The sequence below is a fragment of the Pseudomyrmex gracilis genome, unplaced genomic scaffold (assembly GCF_002006095.1).
Source record: "Pseudomyrmex gracilis isolate BER0280 unplaced genomic scaffold, ASM200609v1 scaffold_74, whole genome shotgun sequence".
In the NCBI taxonomy this organism is placed as follows: domain Eukaryota; kingdom Metazoa; phylum Arthropoda; class Insecta; order Hymenoptera; family Formicidae; genus Pseudomyrmex; species Pseudomyrmex gracilis.
This window is the reverse complement of record NW_018020658.1, coordinates 1-16,656: the sequence shown is the minus strand read 5'-3', so window position 1 is coordinate 16,656 and position 16,656 is coordinate 1. Positions and strand designations below refer to the sequence as shown.

The window sequence follows — 16,656 nt, the reverse complement described above, 5'->3', positions numbered from 1 at the left end:
TTCTTTCAAATACTGAAGGAATTAAACTTTATTTCGATATATATATATACTATTAATATATACACTTATAATTGTATGTCCTTACATACACATGCTTATTAATAATATATACAAACTCTCCTTCTATCTGTACAAACAATTTTGGCAATTGAAACACATTTCTGCAAATTGAACAGGGGTAGAATTTTTTGCTTGTGTTGAATCATTTATACTGAAAGGAAAAAGATTTCGTATTTTTAAATAAAAAAGTAGTTTTTATAATTAAAACACATTTCTGCAATTTGGACAAGTAGACTTTTGACTTGTGTTGAACCATTGGTACTGAAAGAAAAAATACATCATGTTATAAAAAAAAAAAACAAACACTTTTTTTATGAAAGATAATATATAAATGGGGACAATGTAAATATACTCACCAAACAAGAAGTGTGATACTTTTTATGACAGACGTTGCAAGATAATTTTGGTATTTGGTGCGTATTATGATGTAAAATACTGTAACATATGCAACACTCATCGACGCTCGCAAATTTCTTGTCTAAAATGCGCTTCCACATCAGAAGACCTTCCCAAATATCTCCGTTCTGCACAAGAAAAATTAGAATATAGACATATGTGTGTAGATTTTGTCACTGATTATTATATATGTAAACACCCAGCAATACGCTTACCTGATGCGTGAGAAATATGGCCAGTTGCGAAAAGGAATTTGTGAAGTTTGCGCTGCACGCGTTGTTCTGCACCTCCACCGCGCCCAAAGGATAATTTAACGGCAACACAATGACTAATTCAAGTTTTGTTTCCTCCATTTTGTATATGCCTACTATTTGCCTCGTTGATTGATACATGTTTACCTTATTCGAAAACAAAGACAGATTTTGTCACAAACTTGAAAATGAGAAAACTGATTTATTATTTTTTGAAAAAACACAACATCCGACAGGTACCTTCAGATTTTCATACTTCTTCAGTCTCTGATCGTGAAGTCTCTCCTGACAGAGCATGGGACTGATGTAATAACTCGTTATTTTGTCCACCGTCGCGCTGACTTTGCTGTCGGCTGTGTTCAGCCATTGTCTAACCAACACTGGCAGACATCGCAAACAGTTCGTGTACACCCAGCACACGATGTGATCCAGTCTCAATTCTGTCCAACTCTCTGTAATTTCGTTGAAATAAAACGGTATATGCATCGATCATTGCGTTTTGCAAGGTTGTAATAAATGACAATAAATGAATACCTCCGAAGTTAAGTGACGGCTCGGTAGTAAACATCTTCAGCAGCTTGTCATTCTTGTTTTTAATACCTTGCAGTACTTCCATCGGCATTAATTTGAAGATATTTTTCAACAGCGAAGGAAACAGATGATTTCTGAAATTTATGATTGTGTTGTAAACATATCAAGGATACATGAGGGATTAGTGGAACTACGTAAGTTGCATACAAAATATATTGCACGTTGAACACTTACTTCACCATTTCAGCATAATGATACCGCAAGTCGTCGTGAGCGCACTTGCACATATCCAGCACAATCGCCCACGTTAACAAGTATCCCAGTGCGTACGTGTAAGAATCCGTAAACGGTTCGATCGTGCAGCTGATCGTGTCGCATAATCTGGAAGGAAATACGATGCGAAAATAAATACGCGATGCAAAAATTAAAAGAAAACAAAAATCTGATTCTGATAAACTCACTTGAAGTCCATAAGCATCGTGTTTACAATATTCTGCGTGCTCAGTAGAACGTCTTCGAGTTTCTTGAAATAGAGACTGCTCCGCTCGAAGCGGATACTGTCCGACTCGACTATCTTCGTGTCGCATTGTTTTAGTTTGGATACCATACACTTCAACGCGTGATAGGCGCCTAACTGAACGCTGGACACTGGAGACTGCAGCAGTTTCAGAGACAATTGCAACATGCTGTCAAAGTCCACAACGTTGACACGTTTCTCGTCCGTTTTGAACAACACATCTCCATCGAGCACGCTGATCGTTTTTCCCAGTTGATCCAGCAGCACGGTCGACCTTACGTCCGTATCGTCGTGATCGTGCAGATCCACGCAGTGCATCCACGTTTGAGCGACAACGCTCTGTACGTCGCTGGCAAACACCTTCGTCCATTCGTCCAGCAGCGCCGGAGACAACTCGGGTATCGGATTGTTCATCAAAGTCTGAATCGAACAGTACAACTGTCCCACCGCCGTTATCAACGACGTTACTCTGATATCCGTGTAATTGTAAATAGACTTTTTAATCGACTGTTGCCAAACTGCGAGAGATAACAAGATGAAGTCCCAGTGCTCGGATTCCAATACCGATGGGGTTTTTCGCACGAGCGTCGCGAGCAACCTCACGACTTCGAGCGGCAGAAGCAACCGGCTCCACGGAACGTCGAAAACCTCGCAGTCGAGAAGCAGCAGAGCGGGATCGTCCTTGTGACGCGACATGATCGTCGTCAGGTCGCAATGTTTCGCGGCGATGTCGGGGATAACGTTTTTTCGACACATCGCGGTTCTCGCAACAATTGACGAGTGAGTGATGTCGTTTGTCGATAATGTTTCCATGTCCCAGTAATCGCCCAAGATCTGAGACGCCTGCAAACGCGCTTCCTCGTTTTCTTCCGCGCCGCTCGTGCAATTTTTGTAATACCGCGCGACATCATTCACACCTGACAACTCGAACTTGGTGCAGTACGTGTGAATCATGTACGGCAGCATGTACCCGTAACTCGACCGATTGGTTTGCAAGTGAGAGCTAACGTCGTCGCGAATGTTCTTCGCGTAATATTTGCGCAAGGTGATGAGACTGATGTTGAACAACTCGAAGAGCTTGTTCACGTCGTTGTAACTCTTCGTAGACTTGTAGTGTTTGCTGTATATCTCTTTTACACTAGCCACGTATATAATGTTCATCAATAATTCCGTGATACCTGGTACGTTCAAGTCGTAGTCCTCTTCTGATTCGGAAGTTTCTTCCGCGTCGGTACTCTTATCGCTTCTCAGTCTCTCGTACAAATTATTCAACAGATCTGTCGTAAACAAAGCCCAACACAGACAATTCGTCATATTGTTCAAAATCGCGTTGTCGCTCGCAATATTGATAAGCGTGTGATCGCCGAAGATTCGTATCTTTCTCTCGAGATTTGACACATACAAGTTTCCCGTCACTATTTCGCCGTATATCGCAACAGCGGTCGCTTCCGCGACCGACAATTTTATATCAGACGACGTTAGAAACAGCAAAATGGTTTTCTCGGTGCAACGCGACGATGACTTGGCAGTGTCGTCGCGACCAACGTCGATCGCGATCTCGAAGATATCCGTCGCCAGATCCACCAACGTGTCCTTCGTGTGGCCCTCGTTGTACACTTTGCTCCAGATAATGATCGCGCATTTCTCAACGAGATCGTTGAACTTGTCCGCGGGCAAAAGCTGAGCGCTTCTCACAAATCCTTCCCTCCAGCATTTGCGCGCCGTCTCGAGGGTGGTCGTGTGACGGTCGTCGTGTTCACGAGTGCACAATTCGAACATCGTCTCCAATATCTGCACGGCGTTCGAAATTGTATTCTTGTGATTCCATGTCGAGGTCATCAGTTCCGCGACGAATTCGACGAACTTCGCGGAACAAACGTCATCCCTTCCGCTCAGCGAGTCGCAGAGAATCGACACGATCTTATTCGCCCCGTCCTCGCTTATCAGCAACTCTCCGGTTTCCGAGGTTTCGAACGCGAGCAGAATCAGATTTCGATTATTTTCCAGATTCGAACAATCTTCGTCTTCGCTCAGAACGATCTCGGCAGCCACGTCGATCAGCAGTTTGATTATATCGGCTTGTTTGTACCAATTCCTTATCACGTGATCGTTTCTGTTGCGCTCGAACAAGCAGCGGTAAATAACGTTTCTAGTGATCCTGATGTCGTTCAAATTGGTCAGCGATTTCAAGACTTTATCCTTCTCCGCGTCGTCCATGTGGGGAATCAAGTAAAATATCAACTCGAGACTTTGTTCCATCACCTCCTTCGAATTTTGCAACACCAGAGGTTTCAGATTCTTGTCATAAAACTTAAAAAAATTTTGGTCGTTAGAATCCAAGAACGTTGACACGGTAAACAATTCCCTGCTCGCAAAATGTCGCAAAAGTGTGTTCACCCGACGAATACGTTCCAAAACTCTTGGAGATATCGGCCAGCATTGTTGATAATCGGCGATAATCTTGTCGAAGTAAATTTTACAGATAACACTGACAAACTCGCAGAGTTCCGAGTTGAAAGTCGCATCCGTGTCGACAACTCTCGTCTCTGGTTGACTCGGGACGGGATCGGAATCCGAATTGGAAAATCTTACCACCTTCGACTTCTTACAGACGCGATTCGGCGGGTTCTTCAAAGTCAGCAGAAATTCAATTTGATAATTCTTATTTAATTTACCAGGGTTCCAATATTTCAACTCAAACCATTGTCGCAATTCGATCCAGAATTCTCGCATCAAAGCCGCGTACGATTTTTTGTGTTCCCCGTTCGAACGACTCCTGCTCCAATGTCGCACCAGAAGAGCGATCTCCGTGAAGCAAACTTGTTTCATGTAAACATTGATATTAAATGTGTTGCACATGTACTCGTTCGTTGTACAAAAGCACGCTTGCGCTAACACAGGCATAAGATGTTCCTTGAAGAGCCAAATGCACAAATCGACGTCCTTGGCATTGACGTGAATCGAATAGCGGAGACACTCGACGAAGGCCTGCGCCACGGCCTGAGTTTCCGAGCAATTCTTTCGCACCTTATTGGCGGAGAATCCTTCACGCAGACATGAGAAGAACGGTCCGTACAGACTGCGTACGTCGTCACTCAATTTCGGAAATTGACTGACAAAAGGCAACAGATTCGGATAAGCGGTGCTGGCGCAACCATCGCCGCCGTATCCCATAGAGCGCCACACTTTCGGAAGTACAAATTCCTTGACGTCCACTACGAGATGCCAGTCGGTCAGTTTCGTCATCGCTAAGAGCATCGATTCCCAAATGGCTGACACAACTTTAGTGTCCATTTCACACCCAAGACGGTTTATGATGGCGGTTATCGTTCGTCTCTTTTCGTTTTCCAATAAGTGTTCGGCGTTTTCTAAGACGGAGGACAGCACGTTGAAGAAAGCTATTCTTACCGACAACAAATCGTGTTGAGAGTATAGGTTCCAGAACCGAAAACTGCTCAAAATCTTGTTGTGAATCTCTACGGTTTTGTCGATTTCCTGACGCGGAACTTTCCGGAAGTAAAAGCTGTAAGCTTGCATATTTGTTGCTAAAAGTCGAGAGTAAATCTGGCTTTTCTCCTCATAATTTAAAAATGTTTGAGGAGACACGGAAAAACTGTCGGCCTTGAATAAAATATGGCTGATATGGTTTAAAATATCGTTCTGATAGCGAACTATTCTAAGTAGCTTTGATGGTGGAAAGATTTTGGCAAAAGAATATGAGGCGGTTGAAGCCGCTACAGGCGACGAATCAAATTGGGACGTGAACCACGTGCCAATTAATTGGTTCAAAAAGTTATCAATCTTCTTCCCTACACAGTCGACCAGAGCTGAGTGCGCCAACTGTGCCGCTTCTCTCACTCTATCCTCTATATCAATGGCCACAACCAAATATATCCGTGGCCAGAACGGCAGTATGCTTTCCACTGCTGACAATTCAGCTGTTTGACACAGACTTGTGAATTCTTGTAACGCCTGTGCATAACACACACACACATCTCTTTAGTTTATAAAAATCAATTGAATAATTGATTTATTTTTTATATATCACTAAAAACTCTATAAAAAAAACCAAACCAATACCTTGTGTCTCGTCCTAGCATCTTTCTTGTTCATCTTTTTGAGCGCCACTTGAAAAGTGGGATCCACACTGTTTATTTCCACATTATTGGAGAAACATAAACCGGGTAAAACGGGAACGTATCCTCCGTCTTTAACCTGAGAAGCCGCTGAGAAACCGACAAAAGGAATCGCAGTTCCCAGTAGTTCCGCGCTACGACTGCTATTTGATGGCTGCAAATTACACCGAGATGCAAAAAATTGATAAAGGTGTAAAAATCAATTAACACACAAAGAGAGAGAGAAAATGTGCAAATATTGTTAAAAGCAAGTCGTTTTGTTCGTTTTGTAATTTATACTCGCAACAACGCGTGCGAATTGCGGAAATGAAAGTTAGGACTATATTGTACAATCGTCAACGTGTAGCGGTTATAAAATTTTGTAAAATCGTGTAATTTTTTTGGATCTTTTACCTGTGCGTTGTTCTTGGTTCGTTGCGCTTGTCTATTTTTACCCATTTTAAAAGTTTCAAGTGGTCGCGAAAGAACTTACAAACAAAAAATGTATAATACAAAAATCTCGAATCTTCTATCTTCGGGCACAACAAAACACTACCCGTCCGATCGCAACGACTGAACAAAAGCAATTGAGGCCGTTCGTTCCACGTGACGAAATTTTAGTATTGGTTATAAGCGCATCGACCATTCGCAAGCCAGCATTCTAGCTGATGTAAGATAATACCGGTCTGTAATTGGTTGAATTGCTTATACAAACTTAACGGTTGCGACTCAACATCTTTTCACGTGATTTCATTCGCTGGTGTTCACACGTGTCTTTTGACACGCATGCTGTGCCGGATGAGCGTATCTCAAAATGGAGGGGATGCGCACAAAAAGTAGCGAGCAAGTACCTGCCGCAGTTGCGCCAACGTGATTGGTCAATTCCGCGAGGTCCTAACTGCGTTCATGTAGATAAGCTTTAAGTCGGCAGAGTTGACAACGATTGGTCAGAACCTGAAAGAAGACTGAAGCCTATGTCACACTACGGATTGGGATTGATATTGGATTGAAATTTGACCAACCAGAAAAAAGAAAACCAATTCTAAGTTTAGTGATCTTTGCTCTGATTGGCCAAATTGCAATCCAATCTCAATTCTAATCCGTAGTGTGACATAGGCTTGAGAGCTGCCAGGTTGTGAACTTAGCACGGAATAAAACCATAAACGTGGAGAGCGGACTTGTGCTCTCAGTTTTCTTAACCTAACCTCAAAACTTCACGTCGCGGTACCGCGCGAACGTGCACAAGCCCGCGTTTGTTATGGATCACCGATTCAAAAACGAGAGGTAAATTATCTTCCCGAACGAATTTTCAAGCGGACGAAAACAATGGGTGCCGAGGGCAAGGTCGAGCGAAGATTGTTGCTGATCTACTGTTCCTTCACCTGTATCTATTTGACCAATATTCTGGCGATAATGAAATTCAGCGACAAGCTGCACATAGTCGGGAGGTACACGTTCCTGTCCGTGCTGTGGGTGCTGATATTCGCCGAGGTGGTGAAGCTGGTGTTTCCGATGCTTCAGCCAGAAGCGCCCACCATAATCAAGGTCGAGCCGCGAAGGGCCAAGAAGTCCTGGGGCAATCTGAGGGAGATCTTCAAGTTCCTGCTCGCTGCGCTCGCACTGTCGTTGGTCTATTACGTGATCATCGTGTTGTTCGGCGCACCGGTGCTGACCGATCACGAGGAGACGACGATGCTCGTGCTCACACTGGTCACGTTGACCTTCATCCCTACAAGCTTGCACTTGGGAGTGGACGGTGCGCTGGACATGCTGATGGGAATTTACTCCCAAAAAGGCGGCATCCTGGCGGACGCTTTGAGGCTCAATATACAGCTGACGATACTGGGCACCTGGCTGGGTGCTACCGTGATCCCTCTGGACTGGGATCGCTACTGGCAGGCTTGGCCGATTCCTTGTGTGATTGGCGCGCTGCTCGGCTATCTGACTGCACACTTCGTCACTCTTCTCAAGATGCTTTCTGTCTTTAGCACACTTGGAAAAAGTTTGTCATTACCGTTTTTCTCGAAGTGACAAGAACGTTGAGAGGTATTGTGAATTTTGTGTGTGTGTTATATTTCAGGAACGTGTAAGGAGAGAGTAAGAAATCACCGAATTTGTATCAGTCGATGAATTCTAAACACACGACATACATGTACATACGAGTTTTAATTGTAATCCTAGAATAAATGAGTATTAAATTATTGTTTCATATAAATTTATATAAAAATTGTTTTATACGTGTGATCACATTTCGAAAGAGATTTTTAGTTCTCGCGTATGAATTTCATTTCTACGTACGTGCAAAGATCGAGTATTCTCGATTTACAAAAAAAGAAGAGAAGAGACGAGAGTAATTTCGAAACGTCTGTCTTTTACATAATCAGTGACAAAGCAGAAAATTTACATTCGATACGAAAGTTTATATCGATATGGTTATTTCGTCACGTCAGAATTAGATTTCATTTTCTTTATCACTTGTGCAACAATGCATGTGCATAAAAAAAACGAAAAGCAATATGCGGTAATTTATTTGAAGCTAAGTAGTTGAGCTAAATTTATATAACAAGCGGGAAAAAAAAAACTCTTATGTGAAATGACTTTGAATTATCTTCGCATTTTTATAAATCTAAACAACCAATAAACGGTAATTTTCCATGTGTGATTGCGCAGTCGCGGTGGTCGACTTGTGCGACAATATAAAAGAGGAGTGACATAAGTTCGCGCCCATTTCTCCGGTAACGCGTCGATTGTTCGAGAGGAAGCGCGACGAATTTGACAGGATAACAATGCCGGACACAGCTGGAAAGGTAATTTTTCGATCGGCATTTATTTCTGCAATTTTTCACACAACTTTTCTTTTAAAAAAATGCGAACAGAGTTCGTAAAAAACTGATTGGTTACTTTAGTCTCGCGAGAGATGCACCGTAAGTTTAGTTTTTATTTTACGAATTGTTTAACGCATCGTCCTTTGAGACTTTTTAGCACGTTATCCATTCTCTGCAAGGTATTTGCCACGCGCTCATTTTTGTATCTTTTGTATCTTCTCTTTAAAAAACAAATACGTGACCTTGTTCTGCAAGGTTAGGTCGACTTGAAATTTTTTTTTTTTTTTCGTGACGCGGGGGAAATGCCTATCGCATACCCCGACCCCTGTCTCACAAATGGGTTGTGAGATTAAATAGGTATTTATTAGTGTTTATTTATTATTTTTCAGGTTATTAAATGCAAAGCAGCAGTGGCGTGGAAAGCAAAAGAGCCTTTGTCAATAGAAGAAGTTGAAGTAGCGCCACCAAAGGCGCGTGAAGTTCGTATAAAGGTAGTGGCAGTAGCTCTGTGCCATACGGATGCTTATACTCTCGATGGATTAGATCCCGAAGGAGTATTTCCCTGTATATTGGGACATGAGGGTAGTGGCATTGTTGAAAGCGTTGGAGAGGGTGTTACTGAGTTTCAACCAGGTACAGTAATGTCATACAGATGTTTGTGTAAATTATAAGTTAACAAATGATCTAAATTTTAACCTTACAAATTTTATCTATTTTTTTCCTTACTAGTCATATTGTTTACTTGCAGGTGATCATGTTGTGCCACTTTATATTCCCCAATGTGGAGATTGCAAATTCTGCAAATCACCGAAAACAAATTTATGCAGTAAAATTCGCGACACCCAGGGCAAAGGTGTGATGCCTGATGGAACAAAGCGCTTTACCTGCAAGGGAACACCCATTGCTCATTTTATGGGATGTTCTACATTTTCCGAATACACTGTTGTGGCAGATATCTCCCTGGCAAAAGTACTAATGACACATCAAGACAATAGAAATATTTATATTCTCAATGTCTGAGAACTAATATAATTGTTGCAAACATTATTGCACAGATCAATCCTAAAGCACCAATGGACAAAGTTTGTCTCTTAGGTTGTGGAGTATCCACAGGATATGGCGCAGCTTTGAATACCGCCAAAGTAGAGCCTGGTAGTACTTGTGCTATTTGGGGTCTAGGAGCTGTGGGTCTTGCGGTGGCACTCGGCTGTAAAAAATCCGGTGCATCTCGCATCATTGGAATAGACGTTAATACAGCCAAGTTTGATCAAGGTAAATGATACAAAAAGAAAACATTGTATGGAAATGAGCAAAAATATTTTAATTACAGAGAAAATTAATAAAATTTTTTCACTTCTAATTTACAGCCAAGATATTTGGCTGCACGGAATTCGTCAATCCTAAGGATCACGATAAACCTATTCAGCAAGTGTTAATCGAAATGACTGATGGCGGATTAGATTATACATTTGAATGTGTCGGAAATGTGAACACTATGGTAATGTACACAAATATAAATTTTGTAACTTTTTTATTTTTTATTTTTCATAAGTATATTCGACGATATATATTTATGTATTTTAGAGGGCTGCGTTAGAATCTTGCCACAAAGGATGGGGCACATCCGTAATAATAGGAGTGGCTGCAGCTGGAGAAGAAATCAGAACCAGACCGTTCCAATTGGTCACCGGCCGAGTGTGGAAGGGAAGTGCATTTGGCGGATGGAAATCAAAAGACAGTGTGCCGAAATTGGTGGACGAATATCTGTCGAAACAACTGATGCTGGACGAATTCGTCACTCATAAGTTCCCATTTGCCGATATCAACAAAGGATTTGACATATTGCATTCAGGAAACTGGTAAGTCACAGAAAAATTTATATGAATATTCTGGTGTGGAAACACACCAGAAAAGGCGACATAAAAAATTATGTCACTCTAAATATTTCTGTTACAGTCTGAGAATTGTTCTTGAATACTAAGAACGATTACTAACAAAGAGATCCAATATCTTCCATGAGACAAACTACCAAAAACATATATTTTATAAATTACAAAATATATATATAAGACAAATAAGCACAATATATTTGTCTCCTTTTTTACGCAAACACTTTATATTGAATCTCTGGAAACCAAAAGGCAATAAATGAACATTTATATTTACACGCATTGTGTAAATACAAAAAAAAAACGTTCCCCGCATTTCTACAACAATCTTTATTCATAAAGAATTCTTACAGCCACATGTACAATATCAATTAAGTGAAGGTATTTTTATGGTAGCTCTTGAATGAAGTAAAAATTCTTTACGCTTTGATCAAGTGCATACCTTACAAAAATCATCATGGTACGAAGATCACTGACGATAAATTTCCATTGTATATAATTATGTATATACAATATGCAAGACTTGATAAAACTATTTACGTTTTCGCTTGTAAGTTCATATATATATATATATAATTAGTCTAGGTCGACAGTACAATATAGTCAGGCGGAATGCAAATTGCGCTCGATGCAGGAAGGAGTATGCATTAGCTCATTGTCATTGTTTATTTAAGTGTGTGTAAATATGTAGATCTAATTTTTTTTTCTTTTTTTTTCTTTTTTTTTTTTTAATGTAATCTACATACTTTAATGCGCGCAAGTTCAACCCTTTCGCTACGGCAGAGTAGGCCGCGAACGCGCACTTCGCCGCGGACAAAGTTTCAAGTCGAACGCTTTTGTCGCACGCACAAACTTTATTTCTCTCACCTTATGTTGTTCAACGTACGCTGTGCATCGTGTTTGGTAGCAAAAGGGTCAATACGCTACGTCATACATTAAGGCAAGACATTACGGACCGACAGAATAAACAAAAATTGCAAAAATACGCAATTTGTGTTGGTTTTGTAAAAAAATAGACCAGGCGGATGTAAAGTGACGAGAATTGTGTCGCGTGTTGTCGAAAAAAGAAAAAAAAGACATTCCGAATGGGCAAAAAGAAGAAAAAAATACGCGTGTTACTCAAGTAATTTGGTCACATGCTCTCTGATCTCAGCACAACGAGTATTTATCATATCGGCATTTCCTCGAAAAATCACCTGAGAGAAAACGAAACGCATTGCGAAGTGAAAAAACGCGCGCTATTAGGCTGCTTGCACAATGAGTTGTCACTTTCATTCTGAATGAGACACGTGTAATTTGCATCGGCTATCTCTACGTAAATTGCCTTCTAATAGCTAGGGGGCATATTCACATAGTCACACTGATCTTATTTTTTTTTCTTTTTCTATGTATATATATATACTGATTACATGTTACTCTCTAATGTCTACCGGTGTATACCACACACTCTTTAAGTAAAAGTTGTAAGTAAAAATGCTTATAATTACAGTAAATGCAGACGAATCACGACGTCGAACGTGGGTTTTTGTTTCTTTTTTTTTTTTTTGTTTAGCTTCGTAGAAAACAACCTCTCTCTCTCGCGTGATGGATGTTGTGCTCTTCGAGGTTGTGAAAAATCGCAAAATATACGTATATATGTATATACATATATATATACGCGTGTGTTTCTCTGCGGATTGCACGATGCAGTAAGATGATAATAACGTACTGGTTTTATATATATCTCTATATAAGCAATTTCTCACACTTCTTACGGTCGGCTTAACGCGTTCTATGGTCGTGATTAAACTGCGGTGTACAAGGTAGGTCGTTAGCGATTGCGAAATAGGTCGTTCTTGTTTTATTCGGTATGTTTCTTATATACTTGTATCTTCAAAAAACAAAAAACAAAAAAAAACGCAAGATGGCTACGAGAGAAAGAAGAATAACTTAAGGAATGCTTGCCCGCAATTACAACGTAATAAATAAGTGATATCTATATATATATATATATATATATATATATAAGACGGCTATGGATTTTGTTTTCCTACGTCGTGTAACACAGCCGAAAGTGAAGCGGCAAGAACTAGCGCAAAAACCTATTCGTTTCAAGTGGAACAACTAAGTTTTTCAGCAAGCGCGTGACAATAGCGGAACTTGACTTTTGTCGTGTATTATTTTATTTTTTTTTTTCCTCCTCTCCGTTTTCGCGTTTTTTTTCTCTCTCTCAACCAGCTTGGATTCCGTTTGGGTTTTACTTGCAGCACAAATCGTTCAAATCGTACTTAATAATATAATATATATATATATAGTTTAACGCGTTACACATCTCGTTAATCTATCTGTTAGAAATTATACGTGTAACATTCGTTTGTGTTTCTTTCCTTTCGTTTTTTTTTTCTCTTTGCTTTGAGTGTAATTTGTTTTTCATGTTATAATACGCGTGAATTTTCTGGCCGAAATATTTCGTTCTGTTTCACGTATTCCTCCGAATTTTTACGAGCTTTCTCTAGTTTCGTACGTAAGTGATTCGTAATTATATTATTTATAGATTTAGTTGTGCGTGGAGGTACCTCGACAGGCACGGGGTAGTCCAACGGGTTGGTATTCAGCGCGGCTCGCAGCGGAAATTTTCCTCTCTTTCTCTCTCACACACACACGCACACACACATTTCCGTCGCCGGTAACCTTCTCACACACTTTCGGTTTCATAATTGCGTATTCCCTACACGGACTCATCACTATTGAATATTGCATGGGAATTACGAATTGCACGGGATCTCTAGACTGGCAAAACGGCCGTTTGCCGGACGACTTACGCGATTATTGCACGGCAGGCAAGACACACTTGCTACATTTTTTAACACGTCGATTAAAACTTCCTAATTAGGACACGATTATAGTAAAGGTCGTTCGTGATGACTCTCTCAAACAAACGATCCGGTCGTGCGACTTGCCCTTTCCCCTCTTTCCTCCCCAAGTCCCAGACTTTCTCAAAAAAATCAATGATCATTGTTTCGTTGCTCTCGGAACTCATTTTTGTTTTCTTAGGCTCACGTTTCGTTTTTTTTTCTTTTTTCTTTTTTTTTGTATACATCGCGGCGTGGGATCGCGATCTTTAAACAGGCGGATTGACAGGCGGCCCGACGACAACAAAGAACATTTTTCTGATCACGACGGATTAAATTCCGAAGACGACCGGAACACGCGCGCACCTTCCCCCGCTTTTTCTTCCTACATCATCGCGCACTCGATTAAGATGCCGCGCCGCCGCTTTGCTCTCGCTGGCTGCCGCTCCCATTCAACGTGTCTAGAAATCTAACGGTTGATCGGCCGAGCCTTCGAGGTCCTGAGAGGAATCGGTGCCGCCGTCTTCGTCGTCGTCGAGGTCCACGCTGTTGGTCTTGAGCCCGCCGTTGCTGATCTTGTTCACAATCGTATCTGTACGGAAGCCATCAGAAGATTCTTAAAAGGTACAAAAAAAGTAAATTTTGAAAATACATGTAGTTATATAACTGGCGACTCTTTATGGCCAGTATTTTTATCAATTATTAGTTTTTATTAAATATCAAATAATTTTTATGGACTTCTCGAGTTTGCATTCGAACTGAATGCGAAGCGTACCGCAATCGGGTTTTGCGCCGCGCGTTCTGGTACCGGCGAACTCGACGCCGTGCGGATCGACGCACCAACAGAGACCAAGACCGCGATGGCACTGAGTGCTGCGGTAATATCCTCGCGAATCACACGCGGGTGCGGAATCCGGCGATGATCGTCTGCGCACAGCGTCGCACGGACGTTCGGCCTTAGAGAAGCACTCGCACCACTCGGATCCGCTGACGAAGATGTCGCTGAAAAAACAATTTGTGTCGCAAAAAATGCTACCGTCAGAGCGACAGAGAGCAACGACATAAGCAAGAAAGAAGAATTTCTGACGCGGGCTATTCGCAGAGAGAAGCTCCCTGCTTGCCAGTAGCGCGAGTAAACGCGCGAGTAAACGCGCGCGTTCAGACGCGCAGTAGTAACAGTAGCCGTTGGGTCAGACCGAAATCTGACTCGATGTTGTCTCCGCATTTTGACGTACGGTCACTTGCAGATATCTCAAATTTAATATCGCCATCTTTTCAAAATGTCAAATTATCTTTAGATATCATCAATTATCTAATTAGATTTTTTTTTTGTTTAAAAAAGTTGATTGAAAAAGTTTAAATTACACATTTCTCCGATAATTCCCGACGTTATTCAAAAATGTTTAAAGAACATACACGTACTATAAATACATTTATCGTACTATATTTAAACTTTTATCGATCGATCTTATCTTTCAGTCACCGTTCTAATGTTGAAACTTAGTTTTACGAAGGCAAAATTTTTCTTCTCGTGTGTATGTGTGTGTGTGTGTGTAGAATAAAACTTCACATACGAATCTTTACCTGTCAGTGTCGCAGCCATCCAGGAACGGTTTCAAGCACGGTTCATTTTGATCGTGTTCCAGACCGTACAGTTCGGAGAGCGAGAGTCGGCCGTCGCTGTCGCCGTCCAAATGTCCGAACATCCACCTGACTTCGCTCTGACAGCCAATGGGGAAACGACCCAGATCTAAATTTTTCAATATAAAAAATCTTTTTTGTTTATCACAATAATCGCGAGCAAACAAGTCGGAGAAGTACTTGAAGTTGTTTCACATTGAAAAAAAATAGCACATTGTAAAAATTGCGCGATTTTTGCTTCGCAAAAGTGATAAAAATATATACATTTATATTATCTCGAAGTACGTATATATTACATTTAAATTTCAATTTTAATGCATATTGCAAAAAAGACTCATTGACGGCAAAGCCAACGCAGTTATTGGAGCGTATAAAATTTATCATTAATTATCATTAACGTTATAAAATTGATCATTAACGGTAATAAATTTTATACGCTCCAATAACCACGTTGAGGCTCTCTATTGGCAATTTATTACTCGAATTTGATTTATATTTCCGAGTTATCTCAATAATTTAAAAAAAAAAAAAAAAAAGAACCACGATTTGTTCTCTCGAAGCGCCCCGGGACCGTCAAATCAGATCCTTTAATTGCTCCGGGTCTCTCCCTCCCTTCCTTTCCCCCGTTGCGGTCCGAAGCACGGTTGGTCAAACGCGGTCGTTCCCGCTCGATTCCAAATGGAATCGTCAAGTCCATAACTACGCGCATAGTCAACTTTGTTTTGCCTCCGGCGAAACGTAATACCGTAAGATCAACACGGGAGCGACGACGGTATGTATAGCGGAAAGGAGACAATATCGACAGACAGAGAACCGCCCCAAAGTAATCGCGACGTATCGTGGGGCGGGAAACGATTCATTGTGCCGGGACAATTCCGAAACTGGTACGAAACTGATTGTGTCCCGAAGTCGAATGGCCGCGTACTTGGAAACTACCTGGTGGATCGTATACGTTAGTCCACCGCGCGCGCTCGCTGGTGTCCATCTCCTCTTCTCCGAAGACAATTAGTCTCTCTTGTACGGTTTGTAGAACCGTCAACGTTCCCACCGTTTCAATGGGGTGGTTCGAAACAACGCGTCAAGATTATATGCGCGAATCGCCGGACAGACTGTTTGTCGATGTAATTTGTAACCGATGTATATATCTCCGCCAGGATAATACGAAGCGCATTTGAACGATTATGTCGTTATTTTAATCCTCGTGAAGCTGGCGAACGTGTGGAACATACCAATTGACGAACGTTAATTCTTTCAAGTTACGGATAGTCTAGTTAAAAAAAAGAAAAAAAGAATAAAAAAAAAAACTTCCAAATCGTTCAAATCACAAATAAAAGAACGACGTGATGTTTGTTTTGTTGTGCCGGAATTACTAAGTTAAGAAATAGTGTAATAATGAAAGTATTATTGTTACTTCAAGTTACGAAACACGTGTTACTTTTTAATATTAGTTTCGAAACACTTGTTACTTTTTAATATATGTTTAGCTGGCGCAATCTGCTTTCAAAAAGATAAGTAGTTAAGCACGTATTGCTTGATCAGCAGGAGTTACAGATTTGTCTCCGCGTGCTGATCAAGCAGAGTTGAACGGGTGGTGCAACAT

The 16,656-nt window shown here is 41.1% G+C and overlaps 4 protein-coding genes across 4 annotated transcripts; 2 read left to right on the top strand and 2 right to left on the bottom strand.

Annotated features, from left to right (window-relative positions):
* Positions 1-11: 11 nt before the first annotated feature.
* Positions 12-6,456, bottom strand: LOC109854872 (E3 ubiquitin-protein ligase listerin). Its single transcript, XM_020428437.1, has 9 exons — positions 6,285-6,456; positions 5,836-6,045; positions 1,700-5,727; positions 1,473-1,619; positions 1,242-1,372; positions 948-1,159; positions 672-854; positions 417-584; positions 12-321 (listed from the first exon to the last, which is right to left on the bottom strand). The coding sequence occupies exons 1-9, from the start codon at positions 6,327-6,329 to the stop codon at positions 262-264; spliced, it is 5,184 nt and encodes a 1,727-aa protein (XP_020284026.1). The 5' UTR covers positions 6,330-6,456; the 3' UTR covers positions 12-261.
* Positions 6,457-7,049: 593 nt separating this feature from the next.
* Positions 7,050-8,628, top strand: LOC109854875 (phosphatidylinositol-glycan biosynthesis class F protein). Its single transcript, XM_020428441.1, has 2 exons — positions 7,050-7,916; positions 8,541-8,628. The coding sequence occupies exon 1, from the start codon at positions 7,197-7,199 to the stop codon at positions 7,899-7,901; it is 705 nt and encodes a 234-aa protein (XP_020284030.1). The 5' UTR covers positions 7,050-7,196; the 3' UTR covers positions 7,902-7,916; positions 8,541-8,628.
* On the top strand, positions 8,566-10,860 carry LOC109854874 (alcohol dehydrogenase class-3). Its single transcript, XM_020428440.1, has 7 exons — positions 8,566-8,677; positions 9,085-9,328; positions 9,444-9,664; positions 9,751-9,967; positions 10,063-10,193; positions 10,280-10,554; positions 10,652-10,860. The coding sequence occupies exons 1-7, from the start codon at positions 8,657-8,659 to the stop codon at positions 10,674-10,676; spliced, it is 1,134 nt and encodes a 377-aa protein (XP_020284029.1). The 5' UTR covers positions 8,566-8,656; the 3' UTR covers positions 10,677-10,860.
* Positions 10,861-11,599: 739 nt separating this feature from the next.
* Positions 11,600-15,194, bottom strand: LOC109854879 (proteoglycan Cow-like). Its single transcript, XM_020428446.1, has 3 exons — positions 15,000-15,194; positions 14,191-14,417; positions 11,600-14,031 (listed from the first exon to the last, which is right to left on the bottom strand). Exons 1-3 carry the CDS (start codon positions 15,119-15,121, stop codon positions 13,877-13,879), a joined length of 504 nt encoding a protein of 167 aa, XP_020284035.1. The 5' UTR covers positions 15,122-15,194; the 3' UTR covers positions 11,600-13,876.
* Between the last annotated feature and the right edge of the window lie 1,462 nt (positions 15,195-16,656).

Excerpts from the sequence above, each read along its gene's own strand:
- LOC109854872 (XM_020428437.1), bottom strand. The coding sequence starts at position 6,329 with ATGGGTAAAAATAGACAAGCGCAACGAACCAAGAACAACGCACAG. Across the intron at positions 1,373-1,472 it reads CATTATGCTGAAATGGTGAA|AAATCATCTGTTTCCTTCGC; the intron begins GTAAGTGTTCAA and ends CATAAATTTCAG. Across the intron at positions 322-416 it reads AGTATCACACTTCTTGTTTG|TACCAATGGTTCAACACAAG; the intron begins GTGAGTATATTT and ends TTTTTCTTTCAG.
- LOC109854875 (XM_020428441.1), top strand. The coding sequence starts at position 7,197 with ATGGGTGCCGAGGGCAAGGTCGAGCGAAGATTGTTGCTGATCTACTGT.
- LOC109854874 (XM_020428440.1), top strand. The coding sequence starts at position 8,657 with ATGCCGGACACAGCTGGAAAG. Across the intron at positions 9,665-9,750 it reads CAGATATCTCCCTGGCAAAA|ATCAATCCTAAAGCACCAAT; the intron begins GTACTAATGACA and ends ATTATTGCACAG. Across the intron at positions 10,194-10,279 it reads TCGGAAATGTGAACACTATG|AGGGCTGCGTTAGAATCTTG; the intron begins GTAATGTACACA and ends TATGTATTTTAG.
- LOC109854879 (XM_020428446.1), bottom strand. The coding sequence starts at position 15,121 with ATGTTCGGACATTTGGACGGCGACAGCGACGGCCGACTCTCGCTCTCC. Across the intron at positions 14,418-14,999 it reads GATGGCTGCGACACTGACAG|CGACATCTTCGTCAGCGGAT; the intron begins GTAAAGATTCGT and ends TTGTTTTTTCAG. Across the intron at positions 14,032-14,190 it reads CGGCGCAAAACCCGATTGCG|AATCTTCTGATGGCTTCCGT; the intron begins GTACGCTTCGCA and ends GTACCTTTTAAG.